Below are 20,619 nucleotides of genomic sequence, written 5' to 3' on the forward strand. Positions count from 1 at the left end.
ATATTTGACTAAGACGTTGATCTAAACTAAAAAATGAAAAATATTCATTCAAATATAATTATATCATTATCGCGAGAAATCGGCAATCGCAGTCACAGACAACTTGGTGTGTAAAGATGGCGAGCACAAGCACAGCTCTGACAGTGGGAGGTGATAGAACAACAGGACAGTCAGTCCGAACACAAAATGGTAATAAATGTTTTTAATGTTAGTACTTTGATGTATGAAAAGTATTCTGTGGTGAAATTATCCTTGCTTTTAGCTCGTTGATGATATGCTTTTGAGACCGGTTCCCAGCGTGCTGAGGCATGTGTTTCACGTGGGTTCCAGAACCTTCAATGAATCATGATTGATTGTCGTGCCACTTGAATTTTTCTCTTTTTTTTTTCGATCTTATATGACTGATTATTGTTAGCTTTGTGAGCGATCTGGTGATCATTTTTGTATTGTAAATGACGGGAAACACAAAGACTTGAGCTACAAAAGTTTTTATTAGGTTGCCTTGATGTTGCTTTGTTGATGGACCCATTGCCATGGTATTGGAAACCAGTCTAAATAATACTACAAATAATACATCATTGTGAATGAATGCAATTATTTGTGTGTGTAATGTAGATGGGTGTGTAGCACTGTAAATTAGATTGGACAAGATTTTAAATGATGAAAAAAAAAAAATTAATAAACATGACAATTGACATTTTTCAGAAGTTCTTTAATTTTGATACAGAAACTGTAATACTGAGAGTAATAAACTGCAGTTAGCTTTTTCAAGGAAAGATTTGGAATGTGGCAACTTAAAAAAAAAACACACACACCTGTATTTATAGTTTGATATATGATTGTGCTTCTGGTTTACATTAGCAATTTCAAAAAGTGAAACATAACATGATTAACAGGAATCTCATTCCAGTTATTTTGTGTTGAAAAAAATGAAGTCTTCATTTGCACAAACAGCAGACCTGTTATCAACCCACCCACTATGTCTACCTTTCACTCAGTCACACCATGCTGCACATCAGTTCCCTGCTTGCAGGAGCACAAGAATGGTCACCCATCAGACAGAGACAGTGCAGCTGTCTCAATGGAGACCTTTAACCCTCAAAGTGCTGGATATAATAAAACATACTTACAGAAATCATGCTTAAAACAAAGGGATAGTTTGCCTCCGCTACCTGTGCTCTGATTTGGGGCATTTGTATGCTTATCAGTAAGAATAAATAGGTAAACCTATACATTTTTGGAAAGTAGAGTGAATGAAGAATCAGATAAAAGTAAGAAAAAGGCTGTACCTTGTAAGTAGTTGGAGATATTCCACAGGATATAAACAACAAATTTTGCAAACTTGTTTTCCAAAAACGTCAACCACAATGTTTATAGGTATTTTCACATCTTTTATAGAGTCAAAATCTCAAAATTGGCATTAAACTGTGCAGAAAATGTTCTGGCTGCAGAATCATGAAATGAATATAACTGAAACAATGAAATTATAAGCACTGTATTATTTGTTTGAGACACACCCACCGACGCCACGCACGCGCACATCTACAATACTTTATGCAATCACAGGCAAAAACAGAAATAAATGTTTTCTTTTAGCTCATGTTGCTTTCAAAAGCAGCAAGAATGCTTTAAATCAAAATAATTTCCAGTTTTCTTGCTTGATTTGGTCAAGAAATCACAATAGACCCATGCCTAACCCACTTTACCACCCCTCCCCACCCCCATCACCCACCCCCCAGTTTTTGTGGCTGGAGACACAAAACTGAATGAACAACAAGCAAGCCAGCATGCCCAAGTGTCAAAATAACAAAGCCGTTTTCACCAGAATCCCTGTCAGCAAATGAATCATCACTAGTGACAAGGTCACTCATTTCCTGAGCTTTGTCAACTTCAGTGTCACTCATTGTTTACAAAAAATACGAAGATCTGGACTTATAAACTCGGTCAAAGTTTGTGCAAACACAAGCAGGGAGGCAGTAACACCAGAACGAGGCAGTTTTACGAAGGCTGCCGAGCATAGCCGTACGATGTCGGACCTTATGTAAACAGAGCCACGATCGTGGCCCATCGCACTTTACCGGGAAAGCCACGATCGTGGCTCATCGCGCTCTCCGGGTTAAGAACAGAATTTGAAATCCAAGACAAAAGTTAAAACCCCTCCTTCTACTGTATATATACTAGAATAGTACTTGTCCATGCTCCACCCATTCCACCCCCTCTCTGGAGAACCCCAGTTGAGTTCTTGACTTTCAGATTAAATGGTTTCGTACACACCTCTCAACACCAGTCACTCTCTCTATGTGTGTCTGTCTGTCTGTCTGTCTCACTCACACACACACACACACACACACACACACACACACACACACACACACACACACACACACACACATTACAAATACACAGACAGACAGACACATACACACACACACACACACGCACACACAGAGATACAGATACACACACATACACACACATGTACACACTCACGTACACACACACACGCACTAATTTTTAGTTTTAGGCCCAGTGGTCTATGTACTGTGGTATAATGTACAGAATAGCTCAGTTGGTAGAGCACCAGACTCAAATGTTCACCAAGCCATTTACTGATTTAGTTCAGGTGGATTTTTTCCCTTGGAGTGAATCTAGGTTTTGAATCTATCCACACAAGACTTTCAGTAAGACTGTAATCTGAGATTTCTTGTGCAGACACACACATAACATCTTGCACACACTTTCAATCCTGTCACCATCAGTGGTTGCATACACAAAAACATCCCAGTAAAACATACAAACAAAAACTGATACAAACAAAAACTGAAACAAACCAAACTAACAAAAAATAATTAACTCACTCAGTACGGCCAGTCCTCTCTTCTCCTCTACACAGACCCCTCGGATGTCCAGTGGGTGTCTCAATGACCCAACCTTTAGCTTCCGTCGTCAGAATTGTGGTATTCTTTGTCAACATTCACGTTTTCAGTATAAGAGCCTTCCGCTTGCAATATTTTGATGATGGTAATTGGGGTGAAACGCTGTTAACGTCATCTCTTTCGCCGTTCGTATGGAAAGAGTTAGTAACAAACAATCCAAAGAAAAAAAGAAGAAAAAAAAGATATAAATATGTAAATAAAAGAACCAAAAACATACTCACAAAACACCTGTACATCCTCAGTTCCTGCCAAGTAATCCCTCCTCTACCCTTACACCCTCACTAAAATGATACAGATAATGTTTTATTCATTCATTGGCTCTCTATGAACAACAAGAAAAAGGATATATAGCCATGTCATTTATTTATGTTAGAGAGAGAGAGTATGTCACTATGTGTTAATTTTCTTTTCGTACTGGTGGAATTTATTTAAACTGTTGAATATCTGTGATAGAACAAAGCTGAGACACACTGGAGTGATATTTGAAGGGAATGGAATATTAAGTTGTTATGGCTGATGCAAAAGATAGCAGAAAGAGTCTGTTACAGGCTGCCAGTGAACTCTGTGATTAGACTGAAAAAGAAGAGAGATAAGTCAAACTTAAGTGAATTTGAAGATGTTAGAGGAACTTAGGAAACATTGTTTTGAGTTCTTTGAGTTTGAAAACTTCCACAGTTAAAAGGGGAAAAAAAGTATTTGAATGCCATTGCCATGCACAGTACACCTTACTTAGTTGCTGTTCTTAATTTTATGCTTTTCACAATTTCAGATCATATGTTGAGACTAGTTTTAATCTTTTCTACAATTTTATTTTCTGGCAAAACAACCCCCCGCCCCCCTCCCCATGCACAAGGGGTTAATAGTGTGAAGGTTTGCATTGTGACACTTGTCCTCTTGACTGTATTGATTGATCATTTGATGTGTGTGTGTAGTTATGGCGGCATGCTCCATTGCCAACATCGTGAAGAGCAGTCTGGGCCCTGTTGGCCTGGATAAAATGCTGGTGGATGACATTGGGGTAGGTGTTTGGAAAGTCTTTTGTCCTGAAATTAAAGCTAAAAGCCTTTGTGTCTTTAGGAAGTTAATGCCATTCCTGAATGTTTGTCATTCAATGTTTCATGTAGTTAAACAATTTTGCTTACATTTTTTTTCTCTTTTTTTTTTTAATTGTGTATGCACTTTTTCGCCATATGACCTTGCTGAATGTTGGTCATTCACCAATCATGCAGAGTATAAACTTTTGTCTTTTTGTTTTTTTTGATAATTTACATGTATGTATTCTCCCCATTTTCCATTATGTCTCAATCATGGTGACAATGATGATCTAACTTTCAGAAGTTATCATTATGGGGAATGTGTTTGTATGTGCATGTGTGTAGGCACATGTGTGTGGACTGATAGCCCAGCCTTTGTGTGTGGGCAGGGTGTGTGTGTGTGTGTGTGTGTGTGTGTGTTTGTGTGCATGCGTGTATGTATAAGTGTGTTTTTATATATATGTGTGTGTGTGTGACAGGATGTGACGATCACCAATGACTGTGTGTGTGTATGCGTGTATGTACAAGTGTGTATTTTTATATATGTGTGTGTGTGTGTGACAGGATGTGACAATCACCAATGACGGCGCCACCATCCTGAAGCTGCTGGAGGTGGAACACCCGGCCGCCAAAGTGCTGGTGGAGCTGGCCGACCTCCAGGACCAGGAAGTGGGGGACGGCACCACCAGTGTGGTCAGTACTCTCCTCTCTTCCTCTCTGGTTTTGTGTGTGTGTGTGTGTGTGTGTGTGTGTGGCAGGGTTCTTACTGGGTGGGGTGGGATAGAAGGGGGCGATTGTATGTTGGATGTTTGGGTGATGGATGTTGTGGTTACTGGGGGGAGTTGGGTGAGAGAATGTGTGTTCATGTGAGAAAGAGAATGTGTATGTGCGTGAGAGAGAGAGATTTTGTGAAAGAGACTGTTTCACTGTGTGGGAGAGTGAGAGAGTGTGTAATAGAGAGGAAGAGTGTGTGTGTACATGTGTGTTTGTGTATACTCCAGAATTGAATAGGTAAGTTTGTCTTCTTAGTCAAGTTTGTCTTCATAATCATTGTGTGACATCCTTATATACTTGTTGTACTCATGGTCATTTATTATTCTTAAGACAGGTTTACTGTTTACAAATATCAGTGTCTGATATGATTCTCTGCAACATATGTCCTTGAAATGTACTATTGTACAAAATGAAGTTAATAAAAGTTAAGACGACAACAAATCTTGTGGTCGCATAGATGTTGTTACTTTTATGAAGCAATAAAAAAAAAAAAATGATATCCATCTCCTGAGTTGTGGGGGAATAAACGAAACAAAATACGTTGATTTCTTCATCCATAAGGAGACTTGATTTCATTTGTAATGAAATTGATAAAAATGTGTGTGTTGTTTGGTCTCTTTAATTATCATAATCAGAAAATTGTTAGTGACAAAGCGTTCTTATACTAAGTCACTGATAGATCTTTTGCGCATTGACAAGAGTGTGATGTGGAGTTGGTTTGTGTCAGGTGATCATAGCTGCGGAGTTGTTGAAGAATGCCGATGACCTGGTCAAGTGCAAGATCCATCCCACATCCATCATCAGTGGCTACAGGCTGGCCTGCAAGTAAGTAGTTTTTCTCTGTGTGTGTGTGGGTGTGTGGTTAAGGTTGTGTGTCTCTGTATGTTCGTAGAGGTTGGGGAAAAGGAGGAAGGGGGGATGGAGGCATTTAGATTTTATTCATAAGCTGTGTGCATATTTCTGTCAAGGGGGAGTCAAGGTGCTAGTACATAATGTGTGGCCCTTGGGCAAGACAACTGACAAATATAATATTCCAGCCAGTAATCATAATGAGATTTTGGCTACTACGTGAACTACATGAAACTCAACAAGATTTTGGTGATGGTACTTCTGTGTGAACTGTTTGATTTTGCAAGTGTGCTGAGACAAAGTAGGTAGGTCTTGTCCTTCCCTGACATGGGCCTTTGCTGTCGGCTGTGCTGTAAACAGTATCGGTGTTTGCTCATGTAGATATACCTACTGTCCCAGTTTTGTTGTATTTCATTAGTTACGACCACTCCCAGTTTGTTTCCATGTCATGGCTACAGCACAGGGGGGGTGGGGGGGGGGGAGTATCTCTGTTCTTGCTAAGGATTTTACCAGGTTCATTCCATGCATTGTTTTGGTATTTGTCACAGATTTCTTTGCATGTAATTGGGGCTACTTTCCCTGGGGAGAGCTTGTCGCCACAGTGCAGTCACACCCTTTCTTTTTTTTTTCTGTCTGCAAGTATATTGTAAGTCTGTTTTTGGCAGAATTTTGCCAGGGACTGCCTTTTTGTTGCCATGGGTTCGTTTCTGTGCGCAAAGTGTATGCTACACATGGGACCATGATTTGTCTTCTCATCCAAAACACAAGCACTCAGGCCACCATTTAAGCATTTAGTGGAAGGGAGAGAAAATCTCTAGATGGGACTTGAACCTGTGGACACTGATTTCATAGTCAGATGCATTACCACTAGCCTAGGTCAACGCTCTGTTATGGGAACAGTTTAAAGATCATAAGATGATGCATTGCTCATGGAGCTGACCACCCCACTGAAATGAATTACCTTGTATGATTTTTTGTTTGTGCACATACAGGTATATTGGTGTGTTTGGATGTGCACAAATAATCCTAGATACATGAGACTGTGTACAGAGAGTTTCAGTTGATCCATTGGAGCTGACCAGCCCAGTGTGTGTGTGTGTGGCTGTGTGCAGGGAGGCAGTGAAGTACATCCAGGACCACCTGACCATCCCTGTGGATGAACTGGGCCGTGACTGCATCCTCAACGTGGCCAAGACCAGCATGTCCAGCAAAATCATTGGGCCGTATCCTTTTGACATCTGACCCAGTCACATGGCTTTGATCCCACAATGTCCACTTCACACTACTGTCCCACAGTCTGTATTTGTTCGTGATCAAAAATGTGTCTCAGGGGACAGCTATTCTTAAAAATATTTGCAACTTGCTTGAATGCAGCAGGCTTGGAGTGTTTCGCTTATCAGCTTTGAACTGTAAGTGCCAGTTGGTCTCCAGAGTCTTTTCTTATTTGTGTGTGACAGATCTACAAAGTAACAGTGCATACTGAATTGAATTATTTATCATGCATGATTTTGTTGTACACATGTTGGAAAATCAGCAAGCTTGGGTATGCACAAGTAATCATAAATTCATCATACATGAGTGCGACCCACTCAGGTCAGGTTGGGTCTTGGTTTGGTGGAGGTTGTGTTGTTCAAGGAGGAGTTTTGGATGTGTGTCTGGGTGGGTAGGTCCATCTGGCGTTCTTAAGGGGTGCCCTGGCTTTCAAAGGGGCAGTTAAAGCTGGATGAAGTCCGGAGTGGAAGCGGGTCCTGGGACTGAAGTTCTGTACACAGGGCGTTAAGACAAAGCAACAGCATGGAATGAAACGATGGAGTTTTATAATTAGTGAATTTAAATCCCCATGCCATGCAAAATTTTATTTGGGGATGGAATTATTTTTCATTCTTTCTGTTTTTTTAAGTGTCAGCCTGTTGTTTACCTGGTTCACATTGTGAATTGCTTGATCTATTGCCAGCCGTGTGCAGGGTTCCTGCGGAGTCATGGGAGTCTGGAAAAGTCTTAGAAGAAAAAGAAGGCCATCTCTAGGGCTGGAAAAGTGGTGGAATGTAATGTTTTGCCTTGCAAGGTCTGAAAAAATCTTGGAGTTTTCAGGATACTTTTCACCACTTCTACAGCACTGAAAAAGAAGGAAAAACAAAAAAGGAAAAACAAAGGCAGTCGAAGCGATGAAAATTAAATAAATGTCATATCTCTGGATTCTTTATGCAGCTGTGTTCGAATATGCCCTACCTTCCCTCCCACTCTTTTTCTTACAGTCTTTGTGGTAAGTCTGGTGTATGTGTTTGTGCATTCATACATATTTGTATATGACTTTGTTTGGGGTTCTTCGAAAATGTTAAGCAGGGTTTTGGACCCTGCTTGTGGGTGACTGCCATTGTGAGCCTTAACGACGGCCAGTGACTCTGACCTGTTCTCCAACATGGTGGTGGACGCCGCCATGGCTGTCAAAACGTCTGACGGCAAGGGAGGTCACCGCTACCCCATCAAGGCTGTCAACGTGCTCAAGGCCCACGGTCGCAGCAGCCGCGAGTCCACCCTTGTGCATGGCTACGCTCTCAACTGCACCATTGCCTCTCAAGGTGGGTGGTGATTCAAGAACGGCTGGTTTCTGGGTTTGTTGTTGTGGTCGTTTTCGTTCATCATTGTGCTGGCTGGTTGGAAGCTGTGAGCAGTACTTGTTTGAAATCCTGCGTGTCTTGTCTTCTGTTTTTTTTTGTAGAGCAAGAGGTACTGCATTTGTTCATTGTTTGATTTGTGATGCTGCTGAACTCGTTAAGATATCGTTCCTTGGGTTGTGCCTTTTTTTTTTTTTTCTTTTTTTTTTTTTAAACGGTCATGGATTGGAAATATTTATTGGAAATTGCCTGTCTAGTTACTTTATGTTTGTCATCGTGTGTTGTGCTACCTGCCGTCTAATTGGCACACCGACGGTGTGTTGCATGCATGTCTTTTCGTCATGATTGTCTGTGATAGTAATTTAAGTAAGTACCCTCCATCCCCTATCCAACTTGCACCCTCACAATATGTTGTGTGTGTGTGCACTTTCATGGGGAACAGTAACAGCTGAAGTCAGCACTGAGTCCTGTCTGCTGTGATGGAGACTCATGGGGACGACAGTACAGTCATAGTGGTAGTGTTGTATCAGGAGGGTCACTTCCTTTACCACTGTTTTCTGTGTGGGTGGAAAAGGGGTTGGTAAATGTGTGATGAGTCATTTCATGCAGGTTTTTAGATATATACCATTAAAGAATTAGAAACTGGAATTTAGGAATACCACACAGAAACAGTTGGATGAAGCTGTCATGTATGTGTATCATTGATGATTCCCCCCCCCCCCCCCTTGTTCAACTGAACAAAAACAGAGCAAAATGTTTTGTCATATTGATCAGAATTGACAGGAACTTTACTGAGATACAGTGTTAGTAGACAGATTGCGTGTGTTAGTAGATAGTGCCCTCGCCCCCATCCAACTTGCATCCTCACAGTATGTTGTGTGTGTGCACTTTCATGGGGCACAGTAAGATCTGAAGTCAGCACTGAGTCCTGTCTGTTCTGACGGAGGCTCATGGGGATGACAGGACAGTCATAGTGGTAGCGTGTTGGAAGAAGGTGACAGTGCTTTTGTAAGAGCGGTAAATGTTCTTTCAATTACACATACTTAACCGTGACCCACTAGTGCAGACTCCAGCAGGGGTCTGATTCCTGTCCTGTGCAAACTACTACCCTCAGATGTGGAGAAAGCGAAAGTAGCTACGACCGATAACCTCCTGAAGTAGGTTACCTCCCCTTTGCATCCCTGACTAGCGCCCACTTTTTCCAGCAGCCATCTTGACTCCTGCTCCTGTGCTCTGCATATAGCTAAGTGTTTTTTTTTTGTATTTTCTGTTTGTCTATCGATTCTTTGGTGCTCTCATTTTGTGTCTTATGATGAATCAAAACAGGTCACAAAGCAACTTGGCCCGATTGGGCGATCGAGCTCATATTGAGGCGCGATCACAATCGACCGGCGGACACGGTGAATACTTAGAAAAATCGTGTTGGCACTTACTTTCAAAAATTAAAATACAAAACTCATTTCATTACTCATTAATAAGCCTTGTGCACTATTAGATTATAAAAATCTCTCTATACAATTGTTACTTAAACGTAATTTTAGGAAGAAAATTTCCTTTGTATTATAAACATGTGTAACTAAAGTTGCTATACAGGTCCTCCGATAACACATGAATATGTGTCCCTGATTCTTTGAACATGAAAAGGAAGCTCTGCATGTTTATCAAGTTGGTCCCTTGGATGGTGTAAAAATTGCTAGAATTAACACATAAAAAGAGTGAAATTTGTGCATCATACTCATAGCTTCAGTCACACACAGTCATCTGACAAACAATGAGTTATTTCCCTTCTTCTTTTCTTTGCCCAGAAATCTTTTGACGGTGATGCTTGCCATTGTATATGAGCAGCAGTGCAGACTTGATCAGAATGTGCAGCATTAGAATCACCCCCACCCCCATCCCCCGCCCCCTCCACCACCCCTTTCGAAGGTAGTTTCGACCCTTCCAGAACTACAATGAAAGTGGCATTGAGTTTCCAAAGATGTTTAAGCAGAAGGTATGCCATGTTGTACTCGGCTTGATAAAAGACGTGTTGCTTGTGGTGGTGTGCAGCCATGCCGCGCAGGATAGCGGACGCCAAGATCGCCTGCCTGGACTTCAGCCTGCAGAAAGCCAAGATGCACCTGGGGGTGCAGGTGTTGATTGAGGATCCCACTCACCTGGACGGCGTCCGACAGAGGTGGGAGGCAATAATGATAATAATAATAATAGACTGATAATTTAGATAAGAGTGTTTATGTCGAGGAGACAAATGAAAGTGTTTGTACAGCAGTCATTCACACTCATGCACAACAGTGATTCAGAGAGATGGAAGACAAAACTTATTCAGCTTCAGCCTTCAGCCCATTTCTTTTCCCCTTTATTTATTTATTTACTTTTTTGAATTCTGGATGTTAATTTTGTCCAAACCTATGAGGTCTTGGAAAGGGGGTTGCTACCCATGTGCTCCTGTGACTTTTGACACAAATTGTATTGTTGTTGGAAGGGAAGCAACTCACTTCGGATCCAGTGACAAGGAGGGAAAGGGTGCACAGAAGTGATTTGAAAGTGGACATGTCTGACTAACATTCTGATTTTGGGTGGCGTTAGAAGCTCTTGGCTCATATAATGAAATGAGCAAGTTATTGGATAAAATTACTATTGATTGTTGACAGGTAAAGTGATATGAAAGGGGTACTGGTGGTTTGCATAGGTGACACTATCAGGTGGGGCCAGAGAATAAAAACTTTGTATTTGTGACAGAGAAATATGGGTGATTTTTATTGTTAGTAGGTTGATGTGGGTGATTTTTATTGGTGACAGAGAATCAGACATTTTCAGAGCGTTAGTAGTGATTTTTATTGGTGACAGAGAATCAGACATTTTCAGAGGGAATACTGACCATTTTATTGGAGGCAGAGAATCCGACATTTTCAGAGGGTTAATATTGATGATTTTATTGGAGACAGAATCAGACATTTTTAAAGGGTTAATACGGATGATTTTATTGGAGACAGTGAATCAGACTTTTTCAGAGGGTTAATTAATGCAGATGATTTTTATTGGTGACAGAGAATCAGACATTTTCAGAGGGAATACTGACCATTTTATTGGAGACAGAGAATCCGACATTTTCAGAGGGTTAATATTGATGATTTTATTGGAGACAGAATCAGACATTTTTAAAGGGTTAATACGGATGATTTTATTGGAGACAGTGAATCAGACTTTTTCAGAGGGTTAATTAATGCAGATGATTTTTATTGGTGACAAAGAATCAGACATTTTCAGAGGGAATACTGACGATTTTATTGGAGGCAGAGAATCAAGACATTTTCAGAGGGTTAATACGGATAAAGATATTGGTGACAGAGCATCAGACATTTTCAGTGGGTTAATATGGATGATTTTATTGGTGACAGGCATTTTCAGAGGGTTAATACTGATCATTTTTATTGGTGACTGAGAATCAGTACTGATGATTTTTATTGGTGACAAAAAAACCCCCAGACATTTTCAGAGAGTTACTCAGGGTTAATAATGAAGACTTCTGCTGGTGATAGAGAATCAGAGGGTTGACATGGATGATTTTTTTTTCTCATGACAGGGAATCAGACATCACCAAAGAGCGCATCCAGAAAATTGTAGCGGCAGGGGCCAATGTGATCCTGACGACAGGTGGTATTGATGACCTGTGTCTGAAGTACTTTGTAGAGGCTGGGGCAATGGCTGTCCGCCGCTGCAAGAAGGCCGACCTGAAGCGTATCGCCAAGGCCACAGGGGGTAAGTGTTTGCTTGCAGGCTGCGTTTGCTGTTTGTATATGGTGGTGGTCTTTAGTGTGTGGTTTTTCTTTTCCCCAGAATTTTTTTAAATTCTAAATAACACTCACATGCATACACACATGTGCATGCACATACGCTCACACTGTCCACTCCTCTCCGCATCACACCACCACACTTCACCTCATCTCGCTTCACACCACACCACATCACTCCGTACCACACACTTACTCTTTCGTTCACTCATTCTCACTCACCAAAGAATAAATTACACATTCAGACTATATCATGTGACAATGTTTAAGATGGTAATAATGATTTTGGGCACATACGAGATGATGAAGGCATTCTGCATACAAGCTGTGTATTGTGAAAAACAGCATATCACTGATAATAATGATGATAATAATGTGCAGTTGTGTCGACTTACCCTGTGGTTCTGTACGTATTTAACAATATGTGGCATCATGACAAGCGTACAGAAAGACAAAAGATGTTAACATTGTAATAATCAAAGTAGAAGAAGAAAATCACACGCAGCGCAGCTTGATGAACTGAAGGAAAGAAGGGATTCTGTTAAATGTCCTGTCACAGATACTGGTGATTGTAGACATCCAGTTAAAGTATTCATATAGCATTCAAAAATAAATAAGTAAGGGAGTGTGTGTGTGTGGCGGGAGTGGGGGGGGATTGTATGGTGAGATGGGAGAAACGAGATTGAAGGTGGAATCCATGATGAAGTGAAGAAAAATAGAATGAAATGAATATAACAGCAGAATAGCTGAGCCAAGGTGTGCAAAGTGTGCGAAGAGGGAGGGTGATTTTTTTTTTTGCATTCCAGTTTCGGTTTCAGTTTCTCAAGAATGCGTCACAGAGCTCAGACAAATCCTGATGCGCTACACATGTCCCAGGCAGATAGATGCAGGACCAGCAGCATAACCCAGTGTGCTAGTCAGGCCTTGAGTGCATGCATGTAGTTGTGTGCCTGTCAGAGTGGATTTCTTCTACAAAAGTTTGCCAGAGGACAACCCTTTTGTTGCCATGGGCTCTGTTTCAGTGCACCAGGTACGTGCCACACACACAGGACCTTATTTTTTATCACCTCGTCTGAATGACTGGACACTCACTTTGATTTTCCAGTTAGACTTGCGAGAAAGGATGAGACTAGGATTTGAACCCACACCCTCGCGGACACTGTGCTGGCCGATTAGCATCTTAACCATTCTGCCACCTGTTGTGCTGCAGCCACCTTCCTGATGACGCTGGCCAACCTGGAGGGAGAGGAGTCGTTTGACGCGTCCATGCTGGGCTCTGCTGAGGAGGTGGTGCAGGAACGCATCTGTGACGACGAACTGATCCTCATCAAGGGGTCAGTCCCTTTACTTTTTTTTTTTTTTTTTTTTTTTTTTTTGTTGCTCTGCGTTATGTAAGTGGATCTAGGGGTCTGTGTTTACAGTTCATCAGCCCTGATATGTCCCTGTGTGGTCAGCTGGGCTGCAGGCAGAATTGATAAAATAAGAAGCGTCTTTTGTTTTCTGACGACCAGGCCCAATAATGGTGAAGAAGTAGTGTCAGTGTTTTCTGATGACCAGGTGCAATGATAATGACTAAATAGTGTCAGTGTATTCTGACGCTCCGAACCAACAATGGTGAACAAATAGTGTCAATGTTTTCTGATGACCAGGTGCAATAATGATGACTAAATAGTGTCAGTGTATTCTGACCACCAGGCCCAACAATGATGAACAAATAGTGTCTGTGTATTCTGATGACCAGGTGCAATAATGATGACTAAATAGTGTCAGTGTATTCTGACACTTAGACCCAACAATGATGACTAAATAGTGTCCGTGTTTTCTGACAACCAGGCCAAACAGTGATGAATATATAAAAATAGCATCTCTGTTTTCTGACAGCCAGGCCCAACAGTGATAAAAGAACACTATCAATCTGCTCTGATAGACAGGTCCAACATTGATTAGTGAACAGCGTCAGTGTTTTCTGACGACCAGGCTCCACAATGAAAAATAGATAAAAAGCATCAGTTTTCTGACGACCAGGCTCCACAATGAAAAATAGATAAAAAGCATCAGTTTTCTGACGACCAGGCTCCACAGTGAAAAATAGATACAAAGCATCAGTTTTCTGACAACCAAGCTCCACAGTGATTATAAACAGTGTCAGTGTTTGCTGACAACCAGGCCCATCAATTATGAACAAATAGATAGTATCAGTGTTTTCTGATGACCAAGCCCAACAGTGAAAAATAGATAAAAATCATCAGTGTTCTGACCACCAGGCACAACCATGAAAAATACTTCAGTAGCGTCAATGTTTTCTGACAACCAGGCCCAACATAGTAAACAGATAAACAACGTCAATGTTTTGTGCACCCAGGCCCAAGACTAACAAACAGAGGTACCAACTGTTATGATTTTGCCATATTTTGTTATGCTTGATTGCAGTTTGTTCCGACATTATGTCAGCGTCAAAATTGTTCTGATGTGTTCATTTTCGACTACATAGCATGGTCACATGCTTTCCTGTGATAGCGTTACCCAGACGCTCAAGACCTATCGGTCACAAGGCCAGGGCAGTAACTACTAATCTTGGTCTCACATGATGATGCTCAGCTAATCGTGTGTATGTTTACATTGAAACAGTATTGAGTAGACCAATCAGCTTAATTGTTTGCTTGAACAAGAGAGAATTTGGCTTAATCAAGTTGCATCTTGGTCAGACAGTGTATTTGCCTGGTGGATTACAAGTTGTTGATAAAATGTACATTTGTTGATGTGGTTCAGAGTCGGAGTGTTCCTACCAGATTCAAAATGTTCCTACCAAATTTACTGATTGTTCCTACAGACACTTGACAGGGGTTGGCATCTCTGAATGAATGAATAAACAGCAAATGATGATACGGTTCATCAGCCGTCATGTTAGAATTGAAGTGCAATGTTGTCAGCACAGTGTAAGCTTTAAGTTTTTGATGCTCCTTTGTCTTTGTTTGCACTGTAATCATGTGTACTGTTGAACAATTAAAGAATATTCAAACCATTGGATAAACAGTGTCAGTGTTTTGTGACAACACAGACCCAAGAGCCGCACGGCAGCCTCCATCATCCTGCGTGGGGCCAACGACTTCATGTGTGACGAGATGGAGCGCTCGGTGCACGACGCCCTCTGTGTGGTGCGGCGCGTGCTGGAGTCCAGGACGGTGGTGGTGGGGGGTGGTGCCGTGGAGGCGGCCCTGTCCATATACCTGGAGAACTTTGCTACCTCTCTGGTCAGTGCTGCCTTCCTTGTGTGGGGGGAGAGTTCTGCAGTGCTAGCGTGTGTTTGTTTGCTGTGTGTGTGTGTGTGTGTGTGCACTTTATGAGTGTGACTGATTGTGGGACTGAAAAGTTTTTGTCCGTCTGTGTTTTCTTTGGTAATGTTGATGGTGATATGAATTTGATTAACAGTAGTTGGTCTGGGTGTGACTGGATGTTTTAGCTGTGTGCAGTATTCCTTGAAGTGAGTTTGGCAGGCAGTTTTTCACTGCTGACGGGCAAGGGGAACAGCAGATCACATTGTTGCCTCCTGATTTGAAGTCATCAGTCAGAATTGTTCGATTGTATTTTGCTTTTTGATGAATGGGAGTGATCAAAGACATTTAATTCTATGCTCGGGGATATTTTCAAATGTTTGTCAGCCTGTGTATTTGCAGTCAAACCAGAGACACACCATAGCCACTTTGATTTAATCCATCCCCTTTGAGATGTGTCATTTGATCTCTGTGTTAGTGTGTCTGTCTCTCTGTCTCATCTCTCTCTCTCTCCCTCTCCACCCCTTCTCCATTGCTCCCTCTCTCTCCATTTCTCTCTCTCTCTCGCTCTGTGCCTCCTTCCTCCCCCTTTCTTTCTGTCTGTTCCTCAAAGTCTTTGTCTTTTGTGAAGAGAAAAGATGTGGCATCCAGCATGTCCTTGACTGGTGTGTCAAGCTTCCACCAGGCAATTGAGAGCAGGCTTTCTTTCTTCACCCCACCCCCTCTCCCTCTCTCTCTTTTCCTCAGCCCCCCACACCCCCACATCTCCCCCCCTCTTTGTTTCTTCCGCTCTCTCACTCTCCCTGTTTCTCTTTCTCTCGCATTGTCTCATTCGCTCGCTCTTACTCACTTCCTCTCTCTCTCTCTCTCTCTCTCTCTCTCCACCTCCCCCTCTCCCTCATGCTTGTGCCCATTGAGTCTCAGTTCCTCAAAGACTTTACCAAACCAGTGCCTTGCTGTCTACCAGGCCAGCCGAGAGCAGCTGGCGATTGCGGAGTTTGCCAAGTCTCTGCTGGTGATCCCCAAGCAGCTGGCGGTGAATGCCGCCCAGGACTCCACAGACCTGGTGGCCAAGCTGAGGGCCTACCACAACACCTCCCAGACCAAACCTGAGCACAGCGAGCTGCGATGGTCAGTGTGGGGGTGGGGTGGGAGAGGGGGTTGGGGGGGTGGGTGGGGGGGCTTCTTTTTGTGTGGCTGTGTGTGGTTTAGGTTTTGGTGGTGGTGGTTGTGTTGATGGTGGTGGTTTTTTTATTGTGCACTAAACCACATCTGATGGGAAGATGTCCTGTTCTGCAGCATAAAGCAGTGCACTAGACAGGCCTTGAGTGCATGCATACATATTTGTGTACCTCTGTCAGAGTTGATTTCTTCTACAGGATTTTGCCAGAGGACAATGCTTAACGTTGCCATGGGTTCTTTTTCAGTGCAGTAGGTACATGCTGCACAGAGAACCTCGGTTTATCGTCTCATCCAAATGACGAGACACTTAGCTTGATTTTCTGATCAAACTTGGAGAAAAGGTGAGACCGGGGATTTGATCCTAGACCCCTCATGGACACGGTATTTGCAGATGAGCGTCTGAACACTGTTCTGCCACTTTCCTGAGTTCCTCTGGCATTCTGATACAAGGTCACAAATTAGCTTTTATTCAAGACTGGCATAGCCTTTTAATCCTGGATATGCTACACTGAATATACAGACAACACTGGGTTGTTCTTTTGTGCCTTTTGTTTTCCTGTGTGCTGGCTGGTTCAGTTGTAATGGGCAGCATTGGCTTGAAGTTTTGCACCTTGTGAATGGAGAGGGTTGTTCTCTTTATTTTGTTTAATCCTTTTCTCTCCTGGCTTCCTTGATTCTCTCATTTAGTCACAAATCCATCAAGGCAACCATGTGTTTATTCTGTTTTGTCTGTATGTTCTGTTTTGAATATACTGGATTAGAAAGCGATGCCATTCTTGAATAAAAGTTATTTGAGTTCGAATCAAAAAAGAAAAAAAAAGTTGTTGTTTTTTTAATCTCATACAGTGTGATGCGGGTGTGCAGGGTGGGACTGGACCTGGTGGCGGGCGTGGTGCGGGACAACAAGAAGGCCGGCGTGCTGGAGCCCACCATGTCCAAGATCAAGTCCCTCAAGTTCGCCACGGAGGCGGCCATCACCATCCTGCGCATCGACGACATGATCAAGTTGGTGTCGCAGGAACAGGGCGGCAAGTCCTACCAGGATGCCGTACGGGCTGGGGAGCTGTAGGGTCATGGTGTGCTCTTCTCCTCTGGGGTGTGTTCCTGTCATCCGTCAGACATTGCTTCATCAGGCTGTGACCCTCCTTCCATCACGTCGCAGTACACAACCTTATGTTAACATTATGAAACATGGCATTATAAAACAGTGGACAATTCACATACATAATTTTTTTTTTTTGCACCTTCATCCATGGCAGTCCCTTCCACGTCAACAAAGCTGTGGGTGGTGTGTTGTGTCCGTGTGTGGACTGGGCGGTGTCTGTGTGAATGGTGGTGCGGCGTTTTGTGATCCTTTGCAAGCTATGATGGGTGAGGTGAGTGTACGTGTGGAGCCAGTTGCGGTGTGATTCTGGGTAAAGTTTTCAGCATAGGCTCTGAATGTTTTGATAATGCATTTCATTCATTGGTGAGGTGAGTTGTATTCGCCATGTTCTGACAGGTTCTGTTTTAAGTTGTAGGGTGAATAAAACAGGTTGGGGTTGGAGGGGGGAGGGGGGGCTGTAGAATATTTTACACAAAAATCACAATGACTTTACCAAACAGTGTGATGATGCGTGCATCTTCTGCATGGCAGTTGTTTGTAGGACTGGTTTGCGGGATGAAGACAGAGATCTTTGGCCAATTGCTTTTGGTGTTGCTGGTCTGTTGTTTGAGTTGTTTTGTGATTTTTTTTTTTTTTTTTTTTTTTTTTTTTAACACTATTGTGTGGTGTTGAATATCCACTGTATTTGGATTTGAACAAAAGGCTTCTTGAATAAATTAATTCCCTTTTCTATGACTTGTGATGATTTTAGGCTTGACTCTGGCTGCGAGTGGAAGCGTGCTTCTCTTAAATATTATAAACTGATTTAGATTTGATCTTTGAAGTTTTAAAGCAAGGAACACCATAATATATCTGTACAAATTGCAACACCAGGGTAATGGGACTGATACAACTGTGACACCAGTGTCACCAAGACAACGCGTGCCACCACAAAACCAGATGAGCATTATCGTCACAATTGCATTACTGGAATAATAAGTACTAACACAGGTGCATCCCTTACCCCCAGCAAACCACCAGAATAATGCCAGTCATGACAGTTACTGTGCCAGTTTTATTTTTCTTTGCTGCATGAAGCTTCAAGTGACCAGACAGGGTCATAGTGGGGTTGAAGAACAGTAAATTCTGATCACATAGAATATGAAGAAAAATAAGAAAAGAAAACACCTGCAAAAGAAAATGGGCACAAATAGTTCAAGCAAATAAACCTACAAGCCTCTGATGGCGACCATTCCATTTTTTTTTTTCAGAGAAAAAAACAAACAAAAAACAAACAGAATTATACATGATAAACAAAATCATATATGATAAGAGGCATATATATATATATCTTGTACAGACTTTTACATGATTAACAAAATTGTATATAATTACATGCATTGAAAACAAACAAAAAAAAAAATTGACAAAGGGTAACTCCCACGTCCAAGGCACCAAAAAGAATACAATATAGTAAATAAGAATGTCTAATTATCTAAATCAGAAAACGACAAACATTATTAAAGGCTTTCTTGAAAAGAAAAAGTCAAAATTTGACCAACAAGGCAGAAAAAAAAAGATGACTTAAAGAAATGGAAGAAGACAAAGTAGAGATAGAAAAGAGGAACATTTCGAGCTCAGAATTTCCAGTCATGCAGTGCTGACCTCCGAGACCAAACGCTTTACAAACAAGGGAGTCATTTGCACTCTGTTTTCAGGGGTGTGCATGCTGGGTATATTCTGGTTTCCATAACCCACTGAACGCCGACATGGATTACAAAGTATTACATTGAAAGAGACCCTGGTATCCCCACAACAGGCAGTATTCACCAGAATAATCAATAGCAACAAATCTTACACCAGCACAATACTGATACTGTGAAATGCCACTTTTTTTTCTTTTTGTTGAAGACTGTTTGCAAGTGTATTATTTTTTGTTTTGTTTTTTAAATATCGAAAGTGGAAAAGAGGGCGCTAGTCAGAGGTGTAAAGGGGAGGTAACCTACTTCGGGAGGTTATCGGCCGTAGCTACTTTCGTTTTCTCCGCATAAGCGGGTAGAAGTTTGCACAGGACAGGAAGCAGACCCCTGCCGGAGTCTGCACTAGTGGGTCACGGTAAGTATGTTACTTAAACGTAATTTTAGGAAGAAAATTTCCTTTTTCGACAGAACTTTGCCAGGGACATTCTTTTGTTGCCGTGGGTTCTTTTGCATGCACTAATACTGCGCACAGGACCACAGCTTATCGTCTTGTCTGAAAGACTACCACCCAGACCACTAATCTAGGTCTAGTGGTTGGGGGAGTATGAACACTGGTCTGTATCATGATACGAGATTCGAAACTGTGGACACTTGCTTCCCAGTCGGGTGCATAACAAACTACTAGGTCACTACTCACAGTTACATCAGATTACGATCAACACGCCTGTGTCAAGTGTGTCAAGAATTAAAATAAATACAGGAAAAGTAACAACCCAAAGTTCTACAACTCCAGAATGATACCCTCCCCCCAAAAAAACAAAACAAAAACAAAACAACAACAAAAACAACAACAAAAAGAAAAAAAAAGAAGAAAAAACAGAAAAAACAACACAAACAAAAAAGACACATCACAATTGCAATTCGAGCACAACATGTACCAGAACAATACCAATACAACTTTGGCACCGGTTCTCATGTTCATTAGCAATCTTTAATCGTTGTATTGGGACAAATTACATGGAATAGTTATATTTATCCATGATAAACATGTGAGCCCAAAATGACAAAAAAGAAGAAAAGTTAAACAATCGGATGTTAAGGGATGAAACGAAGTTCTCCTAAACTGTCTATTGCAAGCATTATTCAAATATTTTAAAGGTCAAAAGAAAATTGCGTGTATAGAAAGACAAACAGCCACAGTACTTGTATTTTTATTTCTCTTTTTATCACAACAGATTTGTCTGTGTAAAATTCGGGCTGCTCTCCCTAAGGAGAGCGCGTTGCTACACTACAGCGCCACCCCCTTTTTTTTCTTGTATTTTTTCCTGCATGCAGTTTTATTTGTTTTTCCTATCGAAGTGGATTTTTCTACAGAATTTTGC

At 41.7% G+C, this 20,619-nt stretch overlaps 1 protein-coding gene across 1 annotated transcript; it reads left to right on the forward strand.

Annotated features, from left to right (window-relative positions):
* The first annotated feature begins 45 nt into the window (after positions 1-45).
* On the forward strand, positions 46-18,290 carry LOC143291280 (T-complex protein 1 subunit alpha-like). Its single transcript, XM_076601121.1, has 12 exons — positions 46-189; positions 3,869-3,954; positions 4,535-4,663; positions 5,472-5,569; positions 6,706-6,816; positions 7,991-8,172; positions 10,258-10,384; positions 11,792-11,967; positions 13,210-13,333; positions 15,058-15,250; positions 16,239-16,402; positions 17,318-18,290. The coding sequence occupies exons 1-12, from the start codon at positions 117-119 to the stop codon at positions 17,520-17,522; spliced, it is 1,668 nt and encodes a 555-aa protein (XP_076457236.1). The 5' UTR covers positions 46-116; the 3' UTR covers positions 17,523-18,290.
* Positions 18,291-20,619: the final 2,329 nt, after the last annotated feature.

The sequence above is a fragment of the Babylonia areolata genome, chromosome 16 (genome assembly GCF_041734735.1).
Source record: "Babylonia areolata isolate BAREFJ2019XMU chromosome 16, ASM4173473v1, whole genome shotgun sequence".
Taxonomy (NCBI): Eukaryota; Metazoa; Mollusca; class Gastropoda; order Neogastropoda; family Buccinidae; genus Babylonia; species Babylonia areolata.

Bases quoted from the DNA above. Each gene is read 5' to 3' on its own strand.
- LOC143291280 (XM_076601121.1), top strand. From the start codon at position 117: ATGGCGAGCACAAGCACAGCTCTGACAGTGGGAGGTGATAGAACAACA. The intron at 6,817-7,990 runs GTATCCTTTTGA...AACGACGGCCAG, and splicing joins TCCAGCAAAATCATTGGGCC to TGACTCTGACCTGTTCTCCA. The intron at 8,173-10,257 runs GTGGGTGGTGAT...GGTGGTGTGCAG, and splicing joins CTGCACCATTGCCTCTCAAG to CCATGCCGCGCAGGATAGCG.